At 44.1% G+C, this 22,798-nt stretch overlaps 1 protein-coding gene across 6 annotated transcripts in view; it reads left to right on the top strand.

Annotated features, from left to right (window-relative positions):
* The window catches only part of Sorbs1 (sorbin and SH3 domain containing 1), a 236,646-nt gene that overhangs the window by 127,270 nt on the left and 86,578 nt on the right, over nucleotides 1-22,798 (top strand). For 4 of the 6 annotated variants that reach the window (XM_013017802.1, XM_013017801.1, XM_013017804.1 and 1 more), the window contains exons 3-6: nucleotides 366-419; nucleotides 3,044-3,112; nucleotides 8,947-9,075; nucleotides 14,444-14,556. In XM_013017802.1, the coding sequence (XP_012873256.1) occupies nucleotides 410-419; nucleotides 3,044-3,112; nucleotides 8,947-9,075; nucleotides 14,444-14,556 (321 nt within the window). In that variant the 5' untranslated portion in view covers nucleotides 366-409. Of the gene's footprint in view, nucleotides 1-365; nucleotides 420-3,043; nucleotides 3,113-6,454; nucleotides 6,551-8,946; nucleotides 9,076-14,294; nucleotides 14,322-14,443; nucleotides 14,557-20,626; nucleotides 20,993-22,798 lie in introns of all 6 variants that reach the window. The other 2 variants (XM_013017797.1, XM_013017798.1) reach the window with 2 other exon arrangements.

Here is a 22,798-nt window from a genome sequence, read left to right as displayed (position 1 = left end):
TCTTCTTCTTCTTCTTCTTCCTCTTCCTCTTCATCTAAAATGTGCTTTCTACTTTCCTAAGTGTTCTTCTTCAACCACATGCATTCATATAACTTAAGATTTTTGGTAGACTTAGAACTAGAGGAGGTGTGGGATGGCATCTAAACCCAGTATGGGTGGCAACACCAAGGTAAAGAGGTTGAATGATGTGCCCAGGGCCACAAAAGTACACTACCAGCCACAAACCAGGAGCTTGGCCAAGTGTCATCTAGTTTAGCCCTGGGTTATTAAGGGTTACAGTGTTTGCACTTTTAATGCAAACCATGGGGACTTATCTTGAACCTGCCATTCATTGATTCCATTGTGTGGTGTTTGTTTTTCTGCAGAGCAGTCAGAGCCCCAGTTGTAGAAGAGTTGTCCTGACACCACCATGAGCTCTGGTAAGTCACTTTCAATCCTGCCTTTCTCTGGTCACATCTATATAACTGGGCACTTTACCCAGATGTCCCACATAATGTTGAAGTCCTCAATAGCATTTTATTTTTTATTTCTCAAAACCTAGTTGAGCACCAAAAATCTGCCAAAAAGTCATGTTTGCCACCTAAATTGTGAATGATGCTTTGATTACCTACACTATCTCTCAATATGCTATATACACTTTGGGTACACTATGTTCTGCTCTTTACAATAACCATCCTTCTTTTTAGTGAGATATAGTTGGTGCACAGTAAACTGTAGCTATTTTAAGTATGAAATTTGATATATTTTGACATATGTATACACCTCAGTGGTATTTCTTAATCCATGTGACTGCTGCAGAACTAGACAAGATTGACCATAATGGACCTAGAGTGAAAACTAATTTAACACTTCCTTCATCCGGGCTTTGCTTATGCTTTTAAAAATCATGATCTAAACAACTGGTTAGTTTTGAATATTTTTAGTCTTGGGCTGGGGTGGAAAGTGCAGGGCAGGGAAGACAGAGGGGAACTGATCCCTGCTGGGTGTGAAGCTAAGATTTGTCAGTGTTCCAGCCCAGAAGTTTCCATCTGAAGACTAAAGCCCTGTTTGGTTGCTTCTGAGCAGGTCCTGGTGAGGGGGCTGGTGGGAAGGGGAGGATGATTATGTGGGTCTCTCATTCAGGGGGTCTCCTAACCTGTATTGTGTTGAGTACACTTGGAAACCTCCATAGATTAAAAACAAGCCCTTTCCACTTCCTTACATACTTCCTTACAGTCTGAAGTTGTGCTGGATTGTGTATGGTTGGAGAGTTGTGAGGTAGAGCAGCTCAGGGCCATAGCCCAGCCTCATATACTGTACAGTGTGTGGCATGGGCTGCAAGGTTCTAGAAAGGCATTCAACCCAGTGTAAGTGACAAAACTGAAGCAAAGAGGTTGAGTGCCATGCCCACAACTCTAAGTGAAGTTAAAGCACCATGAGGATTGAGTGAAGTTATGCTCCTCAAGTGCTGAACCCAGTGCCTATGGCATGGTGGATAAGTTCTCCATCTGTAGGTTCTCTCTGTTCTCTTTGTGAAGAGTGAAGAGAAGGACTTGGCTTCTCCCTCCTTCCCAAATATGTTGGCTCTATATGAAAAAGCTACACACCCTTCCTCTTCCAAGTATTGCTTTTTAAAACTTGTAACTCAGCTTTTGTTGCTTTTAAATTATGTGTATGGAATGGGAAGGTGGCATAGTGGCAGATTGCTTGCCTAGAATGCATAAAGTCCTGGGTTCAATTCCTAAGTACCATGTAAACAGAAAAAAAAGCCCGAAGTGGCGCTGTGGCTCAAATGGTAGAGTGCTAGCCTTGAGCAAAAGAAGCTTAGGGACAGTGCCTAGGGGCTGATACCTCCCCCCCCCAAAAAAAAAATATGCTGGAGCTTTTATTGTTCTTTAACTTTGGATGTGCAACCTAAGTATTTTGCTCTTCCAATCTCAGGTTTAGTGTTAGGTAGTGTTGCTGCATCTGGCATTTACAGGGCAGGAGGAGGAAGGCAGGCCTGGAAGAAGGGCAAGGGTGCAGCAACACCCATGGGATTTCCACTCAGAATCTCTCAGGCAGGTGTTGGGAGGAGGCTTTGCCTAGGAAGATTCCAAAACTCTGGGCCTTTGACCTGATGATCCTCGCCTTGGGAATTTCTATCTTAATTTGAAGGAAACAAAAATAGCACCTCTGTGAAGGTGGAGAAAGCACAAGTACACTGTGTATATTTTCTTGGTTGGATGGTATGCCACTCTAAAATGATCATTTGGAAAGACAGTGGCCACATAGCAAGTATGTATTTGTGCCTTTACTGGAAAAAGCAGCATGAAAATGATGTATTATATTTATTTCAACTTGGGCCTGAGCTGCCAATCACTGAGGGAAGTACTTTAATTACACGATCTTGTATCATTCTCCTGGAATCTACAAAGATCGAACTGCTTATTACTGTCTCCATTATATGGATGGGGAGCCTGAGGCCTGCAGTGTGAATGATTAGTCCACGGTCACCCAACTAGGGTGGAGTGGAGTGGAGGCAGAGGCTGTTGAATAACAGCATACTTGGCTTAAGTTTGAGATGATAGGTTTATTGATTTTTAAACACTTTGCTAAAATTCCTTTTACTTTAGTTATAGCTAATAAAAACAGTCAAAGGAAAGGATGGGTACTGTCTAAAATCACTTCATGGATAGGACAGAATGACTTTAACAAGTGGGACATGGGTGCCATTTTGAGGGAGCTAGACAGGTTTTATTAAAATGATGGCTAAGCAGTCATACCGGGGGAAGCAAATCTATATCACCTATAGCACACTTCCATCTCCAAACAGCTTTTATACCCTGCCTGATACAGGCCACAGGTGATTCTCAGACCTCTCCCATGATGGCCTGGGGAGTTTATCCCAGACCTGAGAAAGCTGATGGGAGTGGGGGGGGGGCAGAGGGAGGAGTGGATAGAGTCACTGAGAGGAATGTAAGGACAGGACTCCTCTGCTGTCTCTCCACTCTCTTCCCAGCACCATGTACCTTGTGGGACTCAGTAGATGGTGCCATAGCCTCATGCCTTTTCTTTCTTTTAGAATGTGATGTTGGCACTTCTAAAGCTGTTGTGAATGGCTTAGCATCTAGCAGCAATGGGCAAGACAAAGGTAAGTTTCATTAAGAGACATCCAGCTTGGTCTTAAAAAGTATTTCTAGAGCTGGGAATGTGGCTTAGTGGTACAGTGCTTGTCTAGCATGTATAAAGCCCTAGGTTCCATTCCTTGGTACCACATACACAGAAAAAGCTGGAAGTGGTGCTGTGGATTAAGAGGCAGAGTGCAAGCCTTGAGCAAAAGAAGCTCAGGGACAGTGCCCAGGCCCTGAGTTCAAGCTCCAGGACAGACAATTTAAAAAAAAAAAAAGCATTTCTAGAAAGTGCAGGCTATTTTGGGCTAGGGTTACCTCACCTGCCTAGGAAGGACATCGTTGGCTTAAACAGGTTGCAAACTGGAAAGCTGGTTGCTACATTGACTTTCTGAGACCTGGAGCATGTTCTTGCTTCTTACGGGTTGAAACTCCCATTTCCTACTGTGAAGTTATGTATTGAAAGCTGTCCCTAGTTCAAATGGCCACTGTGATAATGGGCAAACATGGTCGCAAGTGTGTAGTATTGATGGTACCTGTGGCACTCACCAGCCTAAAATCTCACATCCAGCATTTTACCTTGGCTTGTAATAAACAGGGACTTGTTCACAGCTCTGTGAAGCAAGACTCCAGATCATTAAATTGTTTTAGTGGGGTTAGCTTTATGCATCTCCTCATATTTTTTTCTTACCAATATTGTAGTACATAGTTGTTCAGTGTATAGGCAGGTGCTATTCACTGAATTATTACCCTAACCCTCAAAATTTCAGTTTTTAAAATTTTATAACAAGAGCTATAAATGATGGATAAGATGACCTTTTGAGGTCATTCTGACCTTGTATCACTTTTGTCATGTGGGTAATGACATTTGAGTTTTAGTAATGAGATAGATAAGGTTCAATTCTGGTTTTATTTCCCACCAACAGAGACATTTTGGGGGAGGGGGAGGCTTTTATCTCTGAGGGTTTAGTTCTCTTATCTACAGATAAGTGCCAGAATTTGTGGCAGTTTGATGATCTGCAGTACTTATTCCTGCTTCTCATCCTGGGTCCAATTATCTTGTGAACAAAACTCCTAGGGTGGGGAGCCACAACAGCTCCCAAAGAATACTTCAGAGAGTTTGACATGTTTGGCCTTTGTAACTTACATCTGGTTTAGCCAAGTACTCCTTCTGAGACAAGGCAAGTTGTGGACTTAGAAGGATGCTGTTGAAGAGAAAAGACACAGAATAGGAGATGGGGACCAGTGAGCCCAGGTGGCTTATGCTGTCTCATTCCCTGCCTCCCTGGTCTTGGGCAATCTAACTAAATTCACTTAGGGAAAATGTAGAGGCAATGCTTGTGCAGTGGTTGTAGGGGGTACATAAGCATCCAGTGAGACGTGTGGGCGCTGGGGCTATCAGCTTTGTTCTTGTAAATTCATTTACCCAAGAGAACTAAGGTGGTATGAGGAGAGTGGTCTGCAGAGGTGAGTTCTACTCGCTCATGAGTTAAGACTCATCTTTAGCTGGCTGGAAACAAGGGGGCTGGTGTAACCAGAAGGTCATCAAGGTAGCTTTTGAAGGTCACTGAACCTGGAGCCAGGACCTCTAGACTAAGCCTCTGCATTTGAGAATGGAGTGGCAGAATGGTTCACTGAGCTCTTGTTTCTTTCTCTGAAACCTGTTACAAGAATCTTCCACCCAGTCACTCTCCCAGGTGATAAGATACAGCAAGTAGGATTACTATAGAAGTTTTTTTTTTAATGCATGGAATTATCTTTTTGTTGTTGTTGTCTGTTGTGGGGCTTGAACTTAGGGTCTCTAGCACTCCACCACTTTGAGCCACAGCTCTACTTCTGGTTTTCTGGTGGTTATGTGGAGATAAGAGTCTCATGGCTTTTTCTACCTGGGCTGGCTTTGAACTGTGATCTTCAGCTCTCAGCCTCCTGAGTAGCTAGGATTATAGATGTGAGCCACCAGCTCCTGGCTTTATCATTTTCTTTAACTTTTTTTATGGCAGGGGAGGGGTGGTGGTTGTGGTGCTGCTGCTGGTCCTAGGGCTTCAACTCAGGGCCAGGTGTTGTCTCTGAGCTTTTGCTCAGAGACAGGGCTAGCACTCTACCACTTGAGCTATAGATCCACTTTTGACTTTTTTGGAGGCTAATTGGAGATGAGTCTCACAGACTTTTTATCTGGGCTGGTTTCGAACAGTGATCCTCAAATCTCAACCTCCTAAGCAAATAGGATTACAGGCATGAGCCACTGGTGCTCAGCTGAACTTACTTTTTGATAGTCATATTCAGTAAGACTTCCTTATGGATTAGCAGTATAATAGGCGAGGAGGGACACTATTCATGGTTGGGGTACCTCCTGGCCCTCTCCTAACCTCAATAATCACACCAGCATAATGTGAATTCAACAAAGAAACTCTTAATTTCCAAGCAGGCCTATCCCTTGTTAATCTGTGGCTCTGGAGCTACTTAGGCTCCATTCTTTATGTGTTGCCACTGTGAGAGAGGATGGGGGAGGCTCACAAGGGCATGGAGATGTGCTCACCACAGAGATGAGAGGCTTGGCAGGCAGGGAACTCAGGGGCAGGGCAGATGAATAAGCATGAGCATCAGCGTGGACTGAGGACTGCAGCTTTTCTCATGTCCTAAGCAGTGATCCCTGTTCTGTGATAGTTCAGCTGGATGTCAGGATCCAGCACTGTGTACTGGGGTACTGCCCAGAGTCTTGGGCATGCACATGGACACTTGGCACCTGTTTCTCAGGAGAGGGTGGGTTTAAGTAAGACCATCTGCTTCCCAACAGATGGAGGTTCTGATTTGCTCCGGGCCAAAGGGCAGTGGTTGTCAGAATGGGCACATGGCCCCTAGAAGATATGATCTGGGGGAAGCAGCTGTGAGGGCTGAAGGGACCAGGCAACTTGTGTGAACTTGTTCCTGTTCTTCCTATACTTGTCTGGAACCTTTGGACCATAGCCCTCTCCTCATAGCCCTCAGTGCTAAGTAAACCACCCAGCATTCTCTCTAGGGTTCCCTGGGACCCTGACCGCACTCGCTGTCCTCCATTTGGCAGGCCATCTGTGTCTCTGCACATCTCTTTGTCCAGAGCCTTGGCAAGCTCCTGATGTGGCAGGAGGCACCGCTAAACTCTGACCAACTGTATTTGGGTGGTGGTTGGAGGGAAGGCTTCTGCTGAAGCCTTGGCTCAGAACTCTGAAGAGAGAAAGCAGGTTATTTTTAATGATTACATCTACTGCTCTCTGTATTGTTCTTTCCATGTAGGCAATTTCCTCCTATTGTCTATTCAGTTCCTTAACTGCCTGAGGGTTTCCCAACTGTTCTTTCTGGATGCACTATTTACCCTTTTGTGTTTTCAGCAACCACCAATCCTTTACGCACATGCTCTATTTCTGCTGTTAAAATAATTCCTGTGAAGACAGTGAAATACACTTCAGGCCTGGTACTCCCTTCAGGTACCTCTCATTTGGGGTGGTATCCTACTGTTGTTTCTAATTGTTAGATCATGCATGGCTTCCTTTCTTTTTTCCTTCTAACATACACTTTGAGGCTTAATCCTTGCAGGTTTAGGCAGCATTCCCTTTCACTTCCTTTGTTTCCTTTCTTCCTTCCTCTCCCCATCCTCCATGTGAGTATGTGTATGCATGTGTGCGTGTCACACGTGAGCACATATGTGTGTGTTTCTGGGAGCCAGCGAGTAGGGGAAGGCATTGGCCTCTCTTCTTTGGTACAGAGGCTGAGATGACACCTAGATGCATGGCTTTTTCCTGCATTCTCTAGAGATTTGAAACTCTTGACACTTAATAGTAAAAATCAGTCCAGTTTCTCCTAGGATTAACCTTTCTTCACAGGAAACCTCTGAGTTGCTTTAAATTTGAAGTTGCTGCCTTAGAGGCCAAGCAGCTTTTCTTTGTGATGCTCAGGCCTTTTACCCAGAGTATCCCCACCTCTTAGAATGGTGGGGGTACATGCTGTGCAGATGTCAGCTTTCTCACAGCCTCCTTTGTTCCAAGTAGGACCAAGGAAAGCCCATGATGATTTCAGAGGTAGGGCTAATCTAGACTGTCCAGGACATTCGCCTGAGCTATTAGATTTGCCCAGCTTGCCTCTCATGTCTTTGAAATGACGATGAGCTAGTTTTCTTAGAAGTTCTGTGACATCAGACACTTGTCCTCTTGATATGGTCAGACACTGATTGAGGTGCCTGTTGTCATGCATGGTGGGGTTTTGTGCTTTCCATGGAAGAGGACTGATGGGAGCAGCTTGGTTCTCCTCCACAGCACTAATGTTAGTTCTGACTTGTTGGGAAAGGCTGCTGGAATGGAGAGCAAGGAGAAAAGAGGCTTTGCTAAGTTATATGTTAAGCCTTCATCCTGCCCAAAGAAACACATACCTGAGCTTTAAGCTACTATCCTAATCATGGAAACTTTACTTTAGGGATCCAGGCTGTGAACGGGTTGAAAAACAAAAAAGTGTGGAATTCAGCTTAGTTCCACTACACATAAAGAACCACTTGGCACATGGCCTTCTGGAATTTCATGGTTTGTACCAGTTTCCAGCCTCCTTTGCAGTGATAGTCCTGGAGGACAGGCATCTGGACCTTTGGAAGCTTCTAACAGGCCCCTCAGTGGCAGTGTTACTTCTGTGTGATCTTGGTTACTTGCATTTAACTGTGGTTGAAAAATATGTGGTTGGGCTGGGAAGGTGGCTGAGTGGTAGAGTGCTTGCCTGGCATGCCTGAGGCCCTGGGTTCGATTCCTCAGCACTGCATAAGTGAAAAGAAAAGAGCCAGAAGTGGCGCTGTGGCTCAAGTGGTAGAGCGCTAGCCTTGTACTGAAGAGCTGAGGGACAGCGCCCAGGCCCAGAGTTCAGGCCCCACGACCGGACCCTTCCCCACCCCCCAAAAAAATGTGGTTGAAAAAATCTAGAAATAATTCACAAGTTTTCAATAACTTTAACTTATTATAGTATAGTTACAGAATAGTGACTTCTTGTTACTGTTGTTAATCTTTTAGTGTGCTTAATTAACAAGTTAAGCTAATCCAAGATTTCTATGTGTGTATAGGAAAACCCAGAACATGTCAGGGGTCAGTATTGTCTATAGTTTAAAGCATCCATCGAGGGTCTTGGAATGCACCCCTTTTGAATAAGAGGAGGACTGTATTTTGAGATTCTTCTCAAGGGAACTCTCACAAATGGCCTGGGTCTCTGTTGCTAGGCTCTGATGAAGCTGTGGGGGAGGGTGGGATCCTGTGCAGAGTTTCCTATTGCATTTGGAATGGGAAGCTCTCACCCCTGAGCAGTGCCTCCTGTCTCATTGTTTCAGGGGTCTTAACCTGCTGACAGAAGGACCAGTTCTTTTTTTCCCCTAGTGGAGAACTGCAAGGATCTGTGATTGTCCTCAGAATGTCCTTTTAATTCTCCATGTGGCCAACTTGCTCTTTTCTAAGAAGGATGGCCTGGAAGCTTGAAAGGTCTTTCATAACCTTTATCTTGAACCATGCCTTACTAACTAGCCTGAAGTCTGCTCACCAACCTAAATTGCATTTAATAGAGGAATAAACCTGCTTTCATTTGGAAAGGTTTTCAGCTGATATTGTAACCCATTTACTCAGAACTGCTTCCATTTCCTCCTAACCTAGTGATTTGTGGCAAACTTGTGGAAATGTCATTTGGTCCTTTTCACCACACACAGTAATTTTCATTAGCTACATATGTATGAAGACTTTATACAGCTGTCACCAGATTCATCTCATTCCTTGGCTATAACAATTTGCTAACTGATTGTCCTTTTAATATGTCGGGGGTCTTGGATTCAAGCTTCTCTTTTGGCCTTTTGTTTTCTTTATAGACATGGATCCTACAAAAATCTGCACTGGGAAAGGAGCGGTGACTCTTCGTGCCTCCTCTTCCTACAAGGAAACCCCAAGCAGTAGTCCTGCAAGCCCTCCAGAAACTCCACAAAATGAAAGCAAGACAGGTGTGCTGTCCTTGAGACTGGGAGGAAATGTGCAGATACAAAGGAAGGATGGGAGGCTGCTGGGCTTCAGAGACACTGAGACTGTTAGCTCTTGTCTCTGCTGTGATAGGAAATGGGCCAAGCTCTAGACTGACAGGTATGCTTCAGTTTTCCACGAGCCAGTGCTCTGCAGGCTGCTCTGTATGGACAGAGGTGGCTTATGGCCTGAGGAGCACATGGTGAGATGGGCTGAAGGTCAGTCTTCTCTGAGCTTTTATCCAATTCTGAGAGGCTGGCTGTGACTTGGCTGGCCCTCCTAGTTCCCAGGAAAGCAGAGGTGGCAGACCTCACTCCTGGGGTAAGGACCAGGCAGCAGAGGGAGTATGTAATATCGGGATGAGGAGACAAAATAATATCTTTCTAAAGCTCACCCAAGTGAGCCACACTCAGCCTAACTGGAAAAGTCACTCGTAAGAGAGAGAACATGTGGGGACAAGAAAATCCTAAGGGATGACCTAAAGGGAAAAGACATACCTGCAGCTCATGACCCAGTAAGAACCCCATCCTCAGATTGAGAATGAGGTAAGGAGAGGGAGCTTTGAGCTCCATCTAGTGGTTAAAGCTGGCACTAGTGTAGAACAAAGTGCTCCTCCTCCCACCCTGTGCAGGGCTTGTGCTATGGAGCTATTTATGGATTTGAGGCAGTCTGGGAAGTGCTGTTGCATCCTAGGTTAGTACTGTGCCTTAAAATTTTCTACCAGCTAACGATGGAAAAGATTTCACCAACTCCCTTTCAACAAATTTATACTAAATTGTTTTAAAATGAGAATACTTGGAAGAATTAAGATAGTTATCAACCATGAACATGTTTTGGTAATCTTACTATCTTCCTCCTGATAAGTTAAGAGAATTGATTCTAAATGAGTGTAAATTACTTGTATACCAGCTGCTAAGCACATGAGTAGGACTTACAATGAGAAGTGAATGAAGAAGGGAGAGAGAGGGGGAATAAGAGGAAAGAGTAACTCTAGGCAGGTAGGTGATGGGAAGAGGCAGTTGGTTACAATAGAGGAAGAGTTAAGAGTGGGCTTATGGGCCACTGTTCTCCTTTCTAGCTATGATAAATCACAGTGACTTTTAAGGTCCATGAAAAGTATGAGGGCTTGAGCAAGAAGTTTCCCAAGCCTTTTTCACTGGTGCCAAAATGCTTCATGACTTTGGCAAGTTTGGAAATTAACTTCACACAAATAGAATCTCATCGACTGAAGACATACTCTAAAAGTCTGGGTGGGAGGGAACAAGTTGTGTCTGAGTAGAGGAAAGAGCAACAAAATCTCATTCCCTTATTAAAATTATAAAGCCTGGTGGGGGAGAGAATCTGAGTATACAAAGCAGGGTGAAATGAACTTACTCTGGAGTGTATGACAATATAGGCTCACCTTCACTTTCCTCATCTGTAAAGTAGAAACTGTCATACTGGAGTTATTTGGGTTTAGATGGGCACTTCTATCTCAAGCATTCAACACAGAGCCAGGCCCCTAATGATAAAGTTACTGTAGGCCTGGTAGAAGTTTACTATCATGTTTGTTTGAAGCGTGGAAGGCCTAGGCTAGGTGTGATAGCAGTGGGGATAAAGAGCAGGGAAAAAGTATCTTTGTGAAGACAAAATGATAGGCCTCAAAGAGAGACAGGATTCAGGCTGTATCTTCATGGTTTTTGTGGAGATGAGGATGTTGAAAGAAATGTAGAATTCCCTTTTTAGACATTTTAAGTTTGTTGAGAAGGGAAGAGCTTCTAGGAGAAAATTTCTCACAGATACTTGGAAATTTAGAGTCCAGGGTATGGATTTGGGAGCTGTCAGTCACTGAGATGGATTGCTAGTGTCAATTTGGAAAGCAAGTGTGATCACCAAACCTCTGTGTTGGAGCCCTTGGAGATGCCCAGTTGCTCAATTGTTTATTACTTTTTATATTTTGATGGCATTGGGGTTTGAACTCAGGGACTTGCTAGGCAAGCTCTTTAATGCTGAGCCATGCCTCTAGAAAGAGGTCCAATTTAAACCCACTGTGCAGACCTACTACTTTCAAGTAGTAACTGGATCCAAGGTCGTGGGCCTTAGTTTCCTGGTCAGCCTCTTCATCTCTGATGGTGGACTGTGGTAGTTCTTGGATCAGAATCATCTGAAAAGAATGGCAGTAATCTTAATACTGGATTCCCTATCCCTGGAAGAAGATTCTATACCTTATTTTTTGTTGGTTGATCTCATTGTCCAATTAGGTCTGAGTGTTAGCCACGTCAATTCAGATCAACTCTAACTATATCCTAGGTTATAATGTTTTGTTTTCATAGGAGACAGGGAACTTGGGATAGTGAGTATAACACCAAATTCTTCTCTGGTGTGGCTTGAAGACCTTTGGCTTGACACATCAGCTTCTGACTTGGATACCAAGGTCCAGTAGCCTTTGCAGGCTGTTCATTCTGTGCTACTGGGTTATTTAGCTTTAGACATAAAGATTCTTGGGTCCTTGGGGCTGGGAATATGGCTTAGTGGTAGAGTGCTTGCCTAACTTGCACATAAAACCACATAAAACAGAAAAGGCCAGCTGTGGCTCTGTGGCTCAAGTGGTAGCAAAAGAAGCTCAGGGATAGTGCCCAGGCCCTGAGTTCAAGTCCCAGGACTGTCAAAAAAAAAAAAAAGGTTCTTAGGTCCACAATCAACTCTGCTTTAACTCTTATATTTACTGCCCAGGATGGCATTAGCAAACATATCATAGTTAAAGGTACCTCCTACACTCATTAAATCAATCTTTTATGAGTGAGTACATGTGTGAGAATTAGGGCCAGCTGAGAAATCAGAGAGAAAAGTTCCTATAAGAAAGGGGGTGGGGAGGGCTGGGAAGGTGGCTCAGTGGTAGAGCGCTTGCCTTGCATGCATGAGGCCCTGGGTTCAATTCCTCAGCACCACATAAACAAAAAGAAAAAAGCCGGAAGTGGCGCTGAGGGTCAAGTGGTAGAGTGCTAGCCTTGAGCTGAACTGCTGAGGGACACCACCCAGGCCCAGAGTTCAGGCCCCACGACTGGACCCCCCCCCAAAAAAAAAAGAAGGTGGGGGGGAGATGGGAAGGGATGGGAAGGGGAGACAAAGGAGGAAGCAACAATGCTTGATAAGAAATGTACTCATTACCTTGCTCATGTAATTGTAACCCCTGTATGGTATTTTCACAATAAAAAAAAAAAGAAGAAAAAAAGAAAGTACCCTCACTTCTTATACCCAACTGCAAATTCACAAGTTTCTCCAAACCACTATTATGCTCAGTGATGATGCTAAAAAGATGCAGTTTTGGCTTATTATAAGAAAAGGATAGGGTTTAAAACCAATTAAGGGAACAGTGTGTAGAGTGGAAACTGGGAAATTCCTGAGGTTCCTGTTGTCCTTTCCCCATGTTATCTCCCAGTATTGATATATGAACAGTATGCCTAAGTATTGCAACAGGAAGTTTACCCAAGCGTTTGTGACCAGAGTTATTGTTGGGTCTCCAGTACATCCTCCACAGATCACCTGGCAGACTTGCTTCCACAGCAGTAGGAGGTGGAACTTCTATTGGCTCAAAGCTCGACTCTAAATCACATTGGTATGGCTTAACTCCCCAGACAAATAAAAACATCCTTATCAGTGGTGCCATCCCAAGGACATAGCAGTGGCCAGAAAACTAAGGCAAAAGTTAGGCTTCTTTTTTGTGTAGAGTTAATTCTCTTACTATACAGCATAAATAAAAGATAAATAAGATTTAGAACACCAACAGACCTGCTTTTAACCTGTCATCTAACTCTTCAGTGCTCTTCCAGAACACACTGAGACTGAAAACTATCTGAAGATCTCAAGAAGAACTGACATCTTTCAATTAATAAGTAAACTGAGGACTGGGAAGGTGCCTCAGTAGTAGAGTGCTTGCCTTGCATGCATGAGGCCCTGGGTTCGATTCCTCGCAACACATAAGCAGAAAAAGCCAGAAGTGGTGCTGTGGCTTAAGTGGTAGAGCCTTGAGCTCAAGAGCTGAGGGACAGTGCCCAGGCCCAGAGTTCTGGCCTCATGACTGGCAAAAAATAAATTAATTAAAATAAAAAAATAAGTAAACTGGTGATAGCCCAAATGAATGAACACATAACAAAATAACCAGGAAGCGTATAGCCATAGGCTAGAGAAGATCACATGTAAGAGCAGATGGGAGCAAAGACAATAAATATTTCTGCCAGAAATAAATTACATTTCGGTAAGGAATAAAGTATATATTTCTTGCAGAAAGGCTGAGTCTTTCAGGGCTACAAAATCTTTTTTTGTTGTTGTTGGTCATGGGGCTTGAACTCTGGGCCTGAGTGCTGTCCCTCAGCTCTTCAGCTCAAGGCTAGTACTCTACCACTTGAGTTACAGCATCACTTCGGGTTTTCTGGTGGTTTATTGGCGATAAGAGTTTCACAGATTTTCCTGCCCGGGCTGACTTTGAACCGCGATCCTTAGATCTCAGCCTACTGAGTAGCTAGGATTACAGGCAGGAGCCACTGGCGTCCAGCTTAAGAAATATCTTCTTTACTTATATAACTGTAACTCCTCTGTACATTACCTTTATATATAATAACAATAAAAATGTTTTAATGGCTGAAGGGATATATGGATACATTTTAGTATGATGAACTTTCAGGGTGTTTCTGTGGCTTATTTAATAGTGAGAGCAAAAAGCAAGATCCTCTTCCTCCATCCTCCCCTGAAAAAAATCCCATCATAGCAGCTACCTTTGGGTTTAAGTCATGTTCTACCATTAACCCAACAGCCCTAGTCATTTCCTTTTTAGGGCCTGTTAATTAGCTGAGCCTGCTAATGAGGGACAGTCCTTTTGGAGCCCACAGCAGGCTTGGGGGAGAGGAATGAGTTAGTGAGTACAGACTGGACAGTAAAGAGTTCAGTTGCCTTTTTGTCTGTAAAATAAGAATGTCAAGGAACAATTGTTTTTTCATTCCTGTGAATGAGAGCCTTGTATTTTCAAAGGTCAGTGCTTGAGAACACATCATGGTTTAGAGTGGGTTCCTATGGTAATCAGGCCATTGTGACTGAGGGCATTTTGTGTCAGACAACAGGGTACTGGATTTTTGTCCTTCTGGATCACTCATGCTAGTTTCCCGCAAATGTAACCATTTCTTTTTTCCTCCTTTTCTTCTTGTTTTCATCCTTTCCGCTCCACATACAGGCCTGGAGCCAGAGGATTCTTCAGCAGGTAGGGCTTATTTTTCATTCTTGCTGTACTGACTTTTTACTAGGGTCCCCTGAATTAGAGTGAAGTTGAAGACTGTTCCCTCTGAGTTAATAGGGTATTTATTTATTTATTTTTCATCACAGATGAGTGGAGACTTTCTTCCAATGCTGATGCCAATGGGAATGCCCAACCCTCTTCACTTGCTGCCAAGGGCTACAGAAGTGTGCATCCCAGCCTTTCTGCCGACAAGCCCAAGGTAGGTGTGTGCCTATGGGCGGGGTGAAAGCCGAGAGTGGTACCTTGTATCATAAACTTGTGACTTCCTCCTTGCTCATCTGGCTTATAGGATAGTTCTCAAGCCTTTTAGCCAACTCTGGAAATGTTCTGCAAGGGCTAGATTTAGAAGGAGAGTTGGGGGGTCATGAGAAACAGAAGTGTGGGTGAGGTCCATCTATGTTGGGTAATGGAAAATAGGTCTAGTATTCTGTAGGTTTGACATGTATGTAGAAATATTCTGAAGGGAGTTCATTTAACCTTGAATAAGTAGGAAAAAGTCTCAGGCTTTTTAAATTTTTAAACTCTATAGAGTATAATATTCAGAAGAGTATCTCGTGTTTATTCTGCTAATTTTAACTGGAGCTGGGACAGTAAGAATTCTAGCAACTATATCCTCATGGATTAAGATCAGGTAGCTGTGGCCAGGCCCTAAATCCAGCAGCCCTAGAGCCTGTAGACAGAAGTCCCAATGGTAGCACTGTCCAGCTTTCCTAATCCAGCTCTTTCCAACTTGCAGTTGGGAGCATTTTGCTTAGGTCGTTTTAGGTGCCCCTCCTTACCCTCATCTTCTTCCTTTCTTTCCCTACTGATTCTTTGCCATGTTGATGAAAGGTAATCTATGAGGAATGTTTTTACATAGAGGAGCACTTCCATGGCTTCTTTTAAAGGAAGTGGAACTACTCAAAAGTTGTTGTAAGCCGGGTTCTGGTGGCTCACGCCTGTATGTAATCCTAGCTACTCAGGAGGCTAAGATCTGAGGATCACAGTTCAGAGCCAGCCCAGGCAAGAAACTCCATGAGACTCTTATCTCCAATAAACCACAAAAAAACCAGAAGTGGTGCTGTGGCTCAAGTGGTAGAGTGCTAGCCTTGAGCTGAAGAGCTGAGGGACAGTGCCCAGGCCCAGAGTTCAAGCCCCATGACTAACCAAAAAAAAAAAAGTTGTTGCAGAAATACATTCCCAGTGTTGTCCCCTTCCTGTGCCTCCTTCTGAAGGGGCTCCTGGAATAAGAGCTGACATCTTCCTTCTCTGTAGACTTTTGACTTCCCAGGCCTGTTGTTGGTCGCTTGCCTGCCTTTTGCTCTGAGCAGCACAGCTGAGCCTTTCTGCCTTCTGCTGTGGCTTTCCTCCTGAGTATACCCACTATCTGTGAATGTGCCTGGCCTCCTGAAGTCCTCTGTAGAGACAGGGACTTGGGAGGTCTGGAGAATGGCTTTCTAGTTCCTGCTCTGAGACTTTTCCATTGATATAAATGTGCTACTTGTGGCAGACATGCTTCCTTCTCAGCAGTCTCAAGAATGAGTACAGTCAGATCTGCCCAGATTAGAAAACACTACTGATTAATTTAAAGCTGTTGTCTTCCACCACTCATGTCTTAGCTCAAAGGGTAATTGGAGAGTTCCTATGGCTTTGTAAATATCTCTTCTCAAGAGATCCTTTTAAACACATGTGAAGGGTTGAGGATTTGGCTCAGTGGTAGAGTACTTACTTACTTGGTAGCATGTACAAAAAAAATGCAAGCTTGGGAAGTAAAGAAATTTTCCTTAACTTGGTTTTTCTGTGCACTATGTTCAGATCACTGTGTTAACATTGCCCTCAAGGTATTTACATGAATGAGCTGAATAATAGCGTGAGTATCCCATGAGATCTCTTTCAACTACATATTCTCTCACCGGTCACTCGCCTTCTTGCTGCTAGTGTAGTAAATGGCTGCTATAAAAAGATTTTATTCTGTGTATCAGTGTAAAATTGGCCTTCTGAATTTCAAGAACTGTTAGATCATATAGTATCTCTTAGATTTGTTCTCTGAATATAAACATGAGGATTTTTTTTTTTTTAGTGATCACTAGGATTTGAACTCCAGGCCTCACATTTGTTAAACAGGTATTTACCACAGAGCCATACCTCCAGCACTTTTTTATGATGATTATTTTTTTTGGGGGGGGGTGGTCCGGTTGTGGGACCTGAACTCTGGGCCTGGGCGCTGTCCCTCAGCTCTTCAGCTCAAGGTTAGCGCTCTACCACTTGAGCCACAGCACCACTTCTGGCTTTTTTCTTTTTGCTTATGTGGTGCTGAGGAATCGAACCCAGGGCCTCAGGCATGCAAGGCAAGTGCTCTACCACTGAGCCACCTTCCCAGCCCTATGATAATTATTTTTGATATAAGGTCTCACTTTCTATTCAGGTGTGTACCTGTCCTGTAATCTGCCTATTTTAGGCTTTTGTTGTGGATAGAGTGATAGTAAGCACCCACTATCATGTCTAGCTTTTTCTGCAGAGTTAGAGTCTCATGGATTTTTCTGTCCAGGCTGGCCTAGAATCATAATCTTCCTGATCTCAGCCTCCCAAGTAGCTGGGATTATCAGCAGGAGTCACTGATGCCTGGTTAATTTTTTTCCAATGGTACTGAGGTTAGAACTCAGGGCTCTGTGCTTACTAGGCAGGCACACTACCACTTGAACCACCACATAGCCAAACATGACTTCTTGGCTTCATAGTGCTCTAAGTACACATTGACCAAAGTGGGCTGGGCTGGAGTGGGCAGAGCCTTGGCTTAGTTTCAGCTGCAGAAAGCTATCACACCTCTGTGGTCTGAACATTTCCTAATAAGGTATGAATTAAGGCCCAGAAGACCCACTGGCCAAATGGAATCTTGTGTCCTGCCAGCCTGGACATGCTGCCATCCCTTCCCTAGGAACATGGAACCAAAGTTTCCCTGTCTGGCATTGTCATCAGCATGGTGGACCCCAGTGGCAGAGAAGAGTGGTAGTTTCTAGACCTATGTAAACTGTAGACACAAAAGTTTTCAAGAGGCATCATTTTTTTAATTCACTGACGTACCTTACAAAAAGAAAAATGAAATTTTATTAGTAGGCACTAGTCAGTAATACAAACTGTCTTTGTGGTTACTAAAATATTTACAGTAAAACTGCTAGTAGCTCTTTTGTGTCAAGTTCTGTCCTCTTTCTTTCAGTTTATAAGAAGCCATGAGACAGAAAATCCTTTGGCTCTAAGTACATTGTGGATACTCCAGAAGTGTCCTCTCTGCAGAATCATAACCCTGGGAGAGCTCATGTCTGGTGTAATACAGTCCTGCTCCCATGTATGGCCATGGCTGAATTAAGTTAAAAACTCACTGAAAATGAGTTTATACTTGAGTAAGAAGAGCTCACTTGCAAGACTTTGGAGCTCAAAGTAAAAGTCCATCTAAGCCCAAATTAAAATGGTGTTTTGCTCACTTATTAAGCCAGTATCAGTTTACTTGACAGTCCCTTGGTTTATGCTAGTTCCAAGCATTTTGCTTCTGGACAGCATCATATAGTCTATGAACATGTGCAACCTCTGGTCCAAGTTCAGTGAGCCAAGTAACATTTTGCTCTTGCTATATACCAGAGAGGGACTCTTCATTTTTGTGGTTTTGGCTGGTTCTATATCCCACTAATCCTCAGGCGTGTACTGTGGATAGGACATAATTCAGACATCGGTTAGTTGAAAACTCAAATAGCTGCTTTTTTCTCCCAGGTTATTTGTGAAAACTTTCATTGTATTTTATTTTATTTTTATGGCATTAGGGTTGGACAGGCTTTGCATTAATTAGCCAGGCATTCTACCACTTGAAGCCATTCATTGCTTTTGATATTTGGGGGATAGGTTATCAAGTTGGGGGCGGGGGCTTGGACTATGATCCTCCTATTTATGTTACCCACATAGGTAGAATGACAAGTGTGTATCATACCTAGCTATTGGTTGATATAGGGGCTTGCTAACTTTTTGTCTGGGCTGGCTTGAATGCTGAGCCTCTTGAGTAGCTGAGAATATAGGCAGGTGTGAGCAACTGCATCTGCCCTTTTGACAACTTAAGGATAGGTTATTTTACAGTTTCTGGGTTGATATTCTAATCCAGAGTCATGAAATGTTTAATTCTCTTACCTGTTTACCCTTTTTAGTGTTTCTTTTCCTACATTTTAATATCCTGTTTCCTTTTTTTTCTCCTCCCCTTCCTTTCATGTGGTACTGGGGATTAAACACTACTGCTGAACTAAACCCATAGCCCTTTCTTTCAAATAATTCTATCAGATTGTTTCTTCTGAGAAAAGAACACACATGGACTTTAAGCCTTTAGCGTCTTCCTCTTAGTGAGCGTTAATTTGTTAGGTTTATGGAGCTGAGGGTTGAATCTTAATGGAGACATCTGTCCTGTGAACCAAAAAACCGGGTGGTTTTGTTTGGTTCTGTTTTAATTTTCTTTCTCCCAAAGAAAAAGAGTGAAAGATACTCAAAAGAATCTAATAGATTTAAACTTTCTAAGCTAAAGGCTTTGGGAAAAATCTTGAGGTGGGAGTTGGAGAAGGAAGGGGAGCTCTGGGTTTCTCTTTACTGGCATTTGCTCCTTGGGTATCCTCCTTAAATCAAGGGGTCTATAAAGAGGCAGCCAACCAAGGACTGATGCCAGAGTCGACTAGGCTTGTTCTAGGATGGGCTCAGCCCTCCTGGGATGAGAGCCAGGCCAGCCTCTGCAGGTGAGTATGAGTCAGTCCTTTGCTTTGCCCAGAGAACTGTGGATGCCATGGGGATTTGCTTAAAAATGTGTCAAAAGTTGTTGTGTCTTCATGTCACATTATGCTATTGTTTCTAATGTCCATCCTTCTTTCCATTTCCCCTCCTCTTCCTTTCTTCCTTGCCCCCCATTTCCTATTATGTCTTGAAAAATACTAAAGGTTCTGTCTCCCCCACATCCTGCCCTCCTTCAAGAGGACCGCTTTGCATGGCAGCCCCCCACTTTCCACAATACCTACAAGGACTCCCTGTATATGAGCTCACCAAAGCCTTATGTCCCACCCAGCACCCCTTGCCAGCAGAACCATTCACACCCCCAGTCCATCTCTGTCCCACCGGCAACTAGGTTGCCTCCCAAAGATTCAGTGTGTCCTGATCCCTTGCTTTTGGGTTCCATGGTCCCCAGTGCTTCATCCCAACACCAGCAACACTATGTAGCCACTAGGTTAGTTTATAGTAAGAGCTCTAACCCACGTCATGAGGCCATCAGGAATAAAAAGATCAGCAGCTTATATGTACCTTGTGTATCCAATAACATTTGCCAAGCAGCATTGGAAAACTCGTGTGTTGCACGTGACTCAGCCAAAGACACTCCCTCTGAGGCTGCAGGCACTCAAGCACCAGCTCCCAGCCTTATCCCTCACACAGCCACAGCCAGCACAGAAAAACTGCCCCCTGCTCCTCCTCCTGACTCTCCCAAGCTATTCTGTGACACCCACATCCGTAAAGATGCCTGTAACCGTGGTGAGAGTCTTTCCCTGGGGCCTCGGGCTTCATTCCCAGATGCAGTGAGACCACCTGTACTAGGCCCCCAAGTTACCTCTGATCCCGAAAACCAGAAGAGCAAAGAACTTTACCTTTTGCAGCCGTGTTATCCAGCCAAGGCAAGAAATGAGGAATATTTGTGTGTCTGCTATGCTGTCTCTTTCCAAACTCATGAGAGCAGTTCATTTGTTCTCTGGGCCGTCCCACCTTCTCTATCCTCATTAATACCGCTGCAGCTTGAATTCCTAGTTCTCTCTAAACATCCTTAGCACAGACCTCTCTCTTTTCTGTAAATACGTAAGTATGCCGGAGCGTGGAATTTTTGTAGACTAATCATATGATGAAATAACACTGTTTCTATTTTGTGACAAGGTGCCAAAGAAATTGCGTTTACTCCCAAGCTTTCAGGCCCTGTACAACAGTTTTGTGGGCTTCAACAAAGCTTGCCTGCCTGCCTGCTCTGTTGTTCTCTCTCTTTCTCTCATAAAGTGTTAAAAGGATTCAAAAATAGATGGATGGAAAGTAAACTTGGATGGCGCTCCCTCTGTGTCATGGAGTGTCAGGAGGCCAGCTGGCCAGCACTGACTGTCTCATGTACTCTGAGGAAAGGGCACCGATTAAATATTTCACAGAGTACATAATTGCATGACCAATCTCAAGTGTTTAAATATGGAATTCCTTCCTCCCCACCATACCCCTTTATGTAATGACCCCCTTATCTCCTGCAGGATGCCACTTCCTCCAGTCCAGCCCAGCCTGAGGTAATAGTTGTCCCTCTCTACCTGGTTAACACTGATAGAGGGCAAGAAGGCACTGCCAGACCTCCAGCATCCCTGGGGCCACTTGGCTGCGATCACACTAGCCCGGCGACCACCCCTGCCACCTCACCTCTGACCTTCCCGACTATAGATGATTTCATTCCCCCTCATCTGCAGAGGCGGTCCCACCACAGCCAGCCAGCCAGTGCTTGTGGCTCCCCTCCCCCCATTAGCCAGACACCACCATCCTCACCACCACCTCCGCTGGTCCCTCCCATACCGGAGGACCTCCACAGAGCCTTGGAGCCTGACCTCACGGGAGCTGTCTCAAGTACCGTAAGCTTGCTGGACTTCCCTCCCCCATAGCTTTCCTGAATGGCTGCTCCCAGCAGCAAAACCTCCCTTTCTCACTGAAGTACTAAGTCCTGAGGAAGTGTTGGCTGCTGCTGTGCTTGTGTGATGACTAGACCTGATTTTGCTGCCCCTCGAGTGCATGCCTCCCGTGTGTGTCCTGTGGGTCACCTGTGGCTGCTCTCTGGTGCCTCTTCTTCTCTGTCCTCTTGGGAATGCACGGTTTCCTGGAAGAGCTTGGTCTTCCCTCTGAGAAATTAGCTGTGGCTTTTTCTTTGCCTAGTCTTGTTCTTCATAGACCAGGAAGGTGCAATATTGAGAGGATGAAGGCCAAGGGTCCTGTGGAAAGCTAATGACAGATGTGGTGCTACAGAGCAATGTCCTAAAGAGCAGAGGGGTTCTGGGGGAGGAAAGGATTCCCTGTTCGGTTGACTCCAGAAATAAGAAATATCTTTTTATAACAGAAGTAGTAGTTGAGTGGGATTTGAAAATATGACATTTAATTGAACAGAGCCTTGTGCAAACATTAGGACTTCCTAAAAAGACAGTTAGTTGCTAGGACCCTGAAAAGGAAGCCTGGAGCCTTTATGGCAAACAAGTGCAATGGTAATCATGGGCAGTTGAAAGGTCTTGATACCTCTCTCAGGTCTCCTCCTGGAGGTTGAGGATGGATGAACATAGCTGGCTTCACACTTAGCCCAAGTATGTGAGTCTCCTTTTTCCTCAGGGGTCTTGGAAATTAAAAAAGAACCTCCATAGGAGCTAAAGTTTGGGGATACTCACAATGCTGTGGAGTTCAGTGAGAGTGATAGACACAGAGAAGGTGCTTGGTAAATGTTAGCTATGTAGCTAAGGACATGCCCTAATAAATGAGGAACCATAGTCACTCAAACAACAACAACATTTGGCTAATTAACCAGGTGAGTTAATCATTGAGTCCACATTCTAAGTGTTGTCCTAGGTACCAAAGTATCTAGGTACCTTGACAAATGAGTCAGGGCCCCCCTACTCTGAAATGATTTTTTTAGGTAGTGTATCAGTTCTCAGGGTTAACGTATACTGTTTCATCTGAGAGTCATAGAAGTTAGTTTATATTACTAGAATTTCTGATTGGGTCTAGGGAGGGGCCCGGACTCTCATTTGGCCTCAGCCACCCCAGTGGTCCACAGACCAATTTTGATATACAGAGAGCTGTTGAGTCATGCATTTGGCTGATGAAACTAAGCATTCACAGACATCCTTTTGTGTGAAGAGGTTTGCCTACAAAGCATCATTCATGTAGCTTGTTAAGCTGAAGCCAATCATGTAGAAAACAGGAAAGGAAATTTCTTTGCCTTATTAGAGAAATTATAAGGAGGCATCATTCTTTGCCTTATTAGAGAAATTATAAGGAGGCTTCAGACACACTAAAGCTAGGAACTATTATATCCTGGGCTAGACCTTGTCTCAAACCTCTAGATGCAGCACTACATTTCTAAATATGGACCAATCCCAATATGATCCAAGAATTTGGATCTCCTACTTTTGAGCTTTATAACAGCCCTGCTTTGGGCTGATATACCCTCTATCCCCAGCTGAACTTCTAGGGAAATTAGAAGCCACTCGCTTGGGGCACACAGACATCTTCCCTTAGACACACAATATATTTTTCAAGAGCAGCAGGTAGAGCGAATCTTATTTGTAATGCACTCAGGTGCCATTGTAAGATGTTCTATTGTATATTCTAAAATATAGCATTTGTATAGTTCTGGACCTGCCTATTGAATTTGTTTTGGGACAGATTAGTAAGGA

Source organism: Dipodomys ordii, unplaced genomic scaffold (assembly GCF_000151885.1).
Source record: "Dipodomys ordii isolate 6190 unplaced genomic scaffold, Dord_2.0 Scaffold36, whole genome shotgun sequence".
NCBI classification, from domain to species: Eukaryota; Metazoa; Chordata; class Mammalia; order Rodentia; family Heteromyidae; genus Dipodomys; species Dipodomys ordii.
This window is presented reverse-complemented; position numbering and strand designations above follow the sequence as displayed.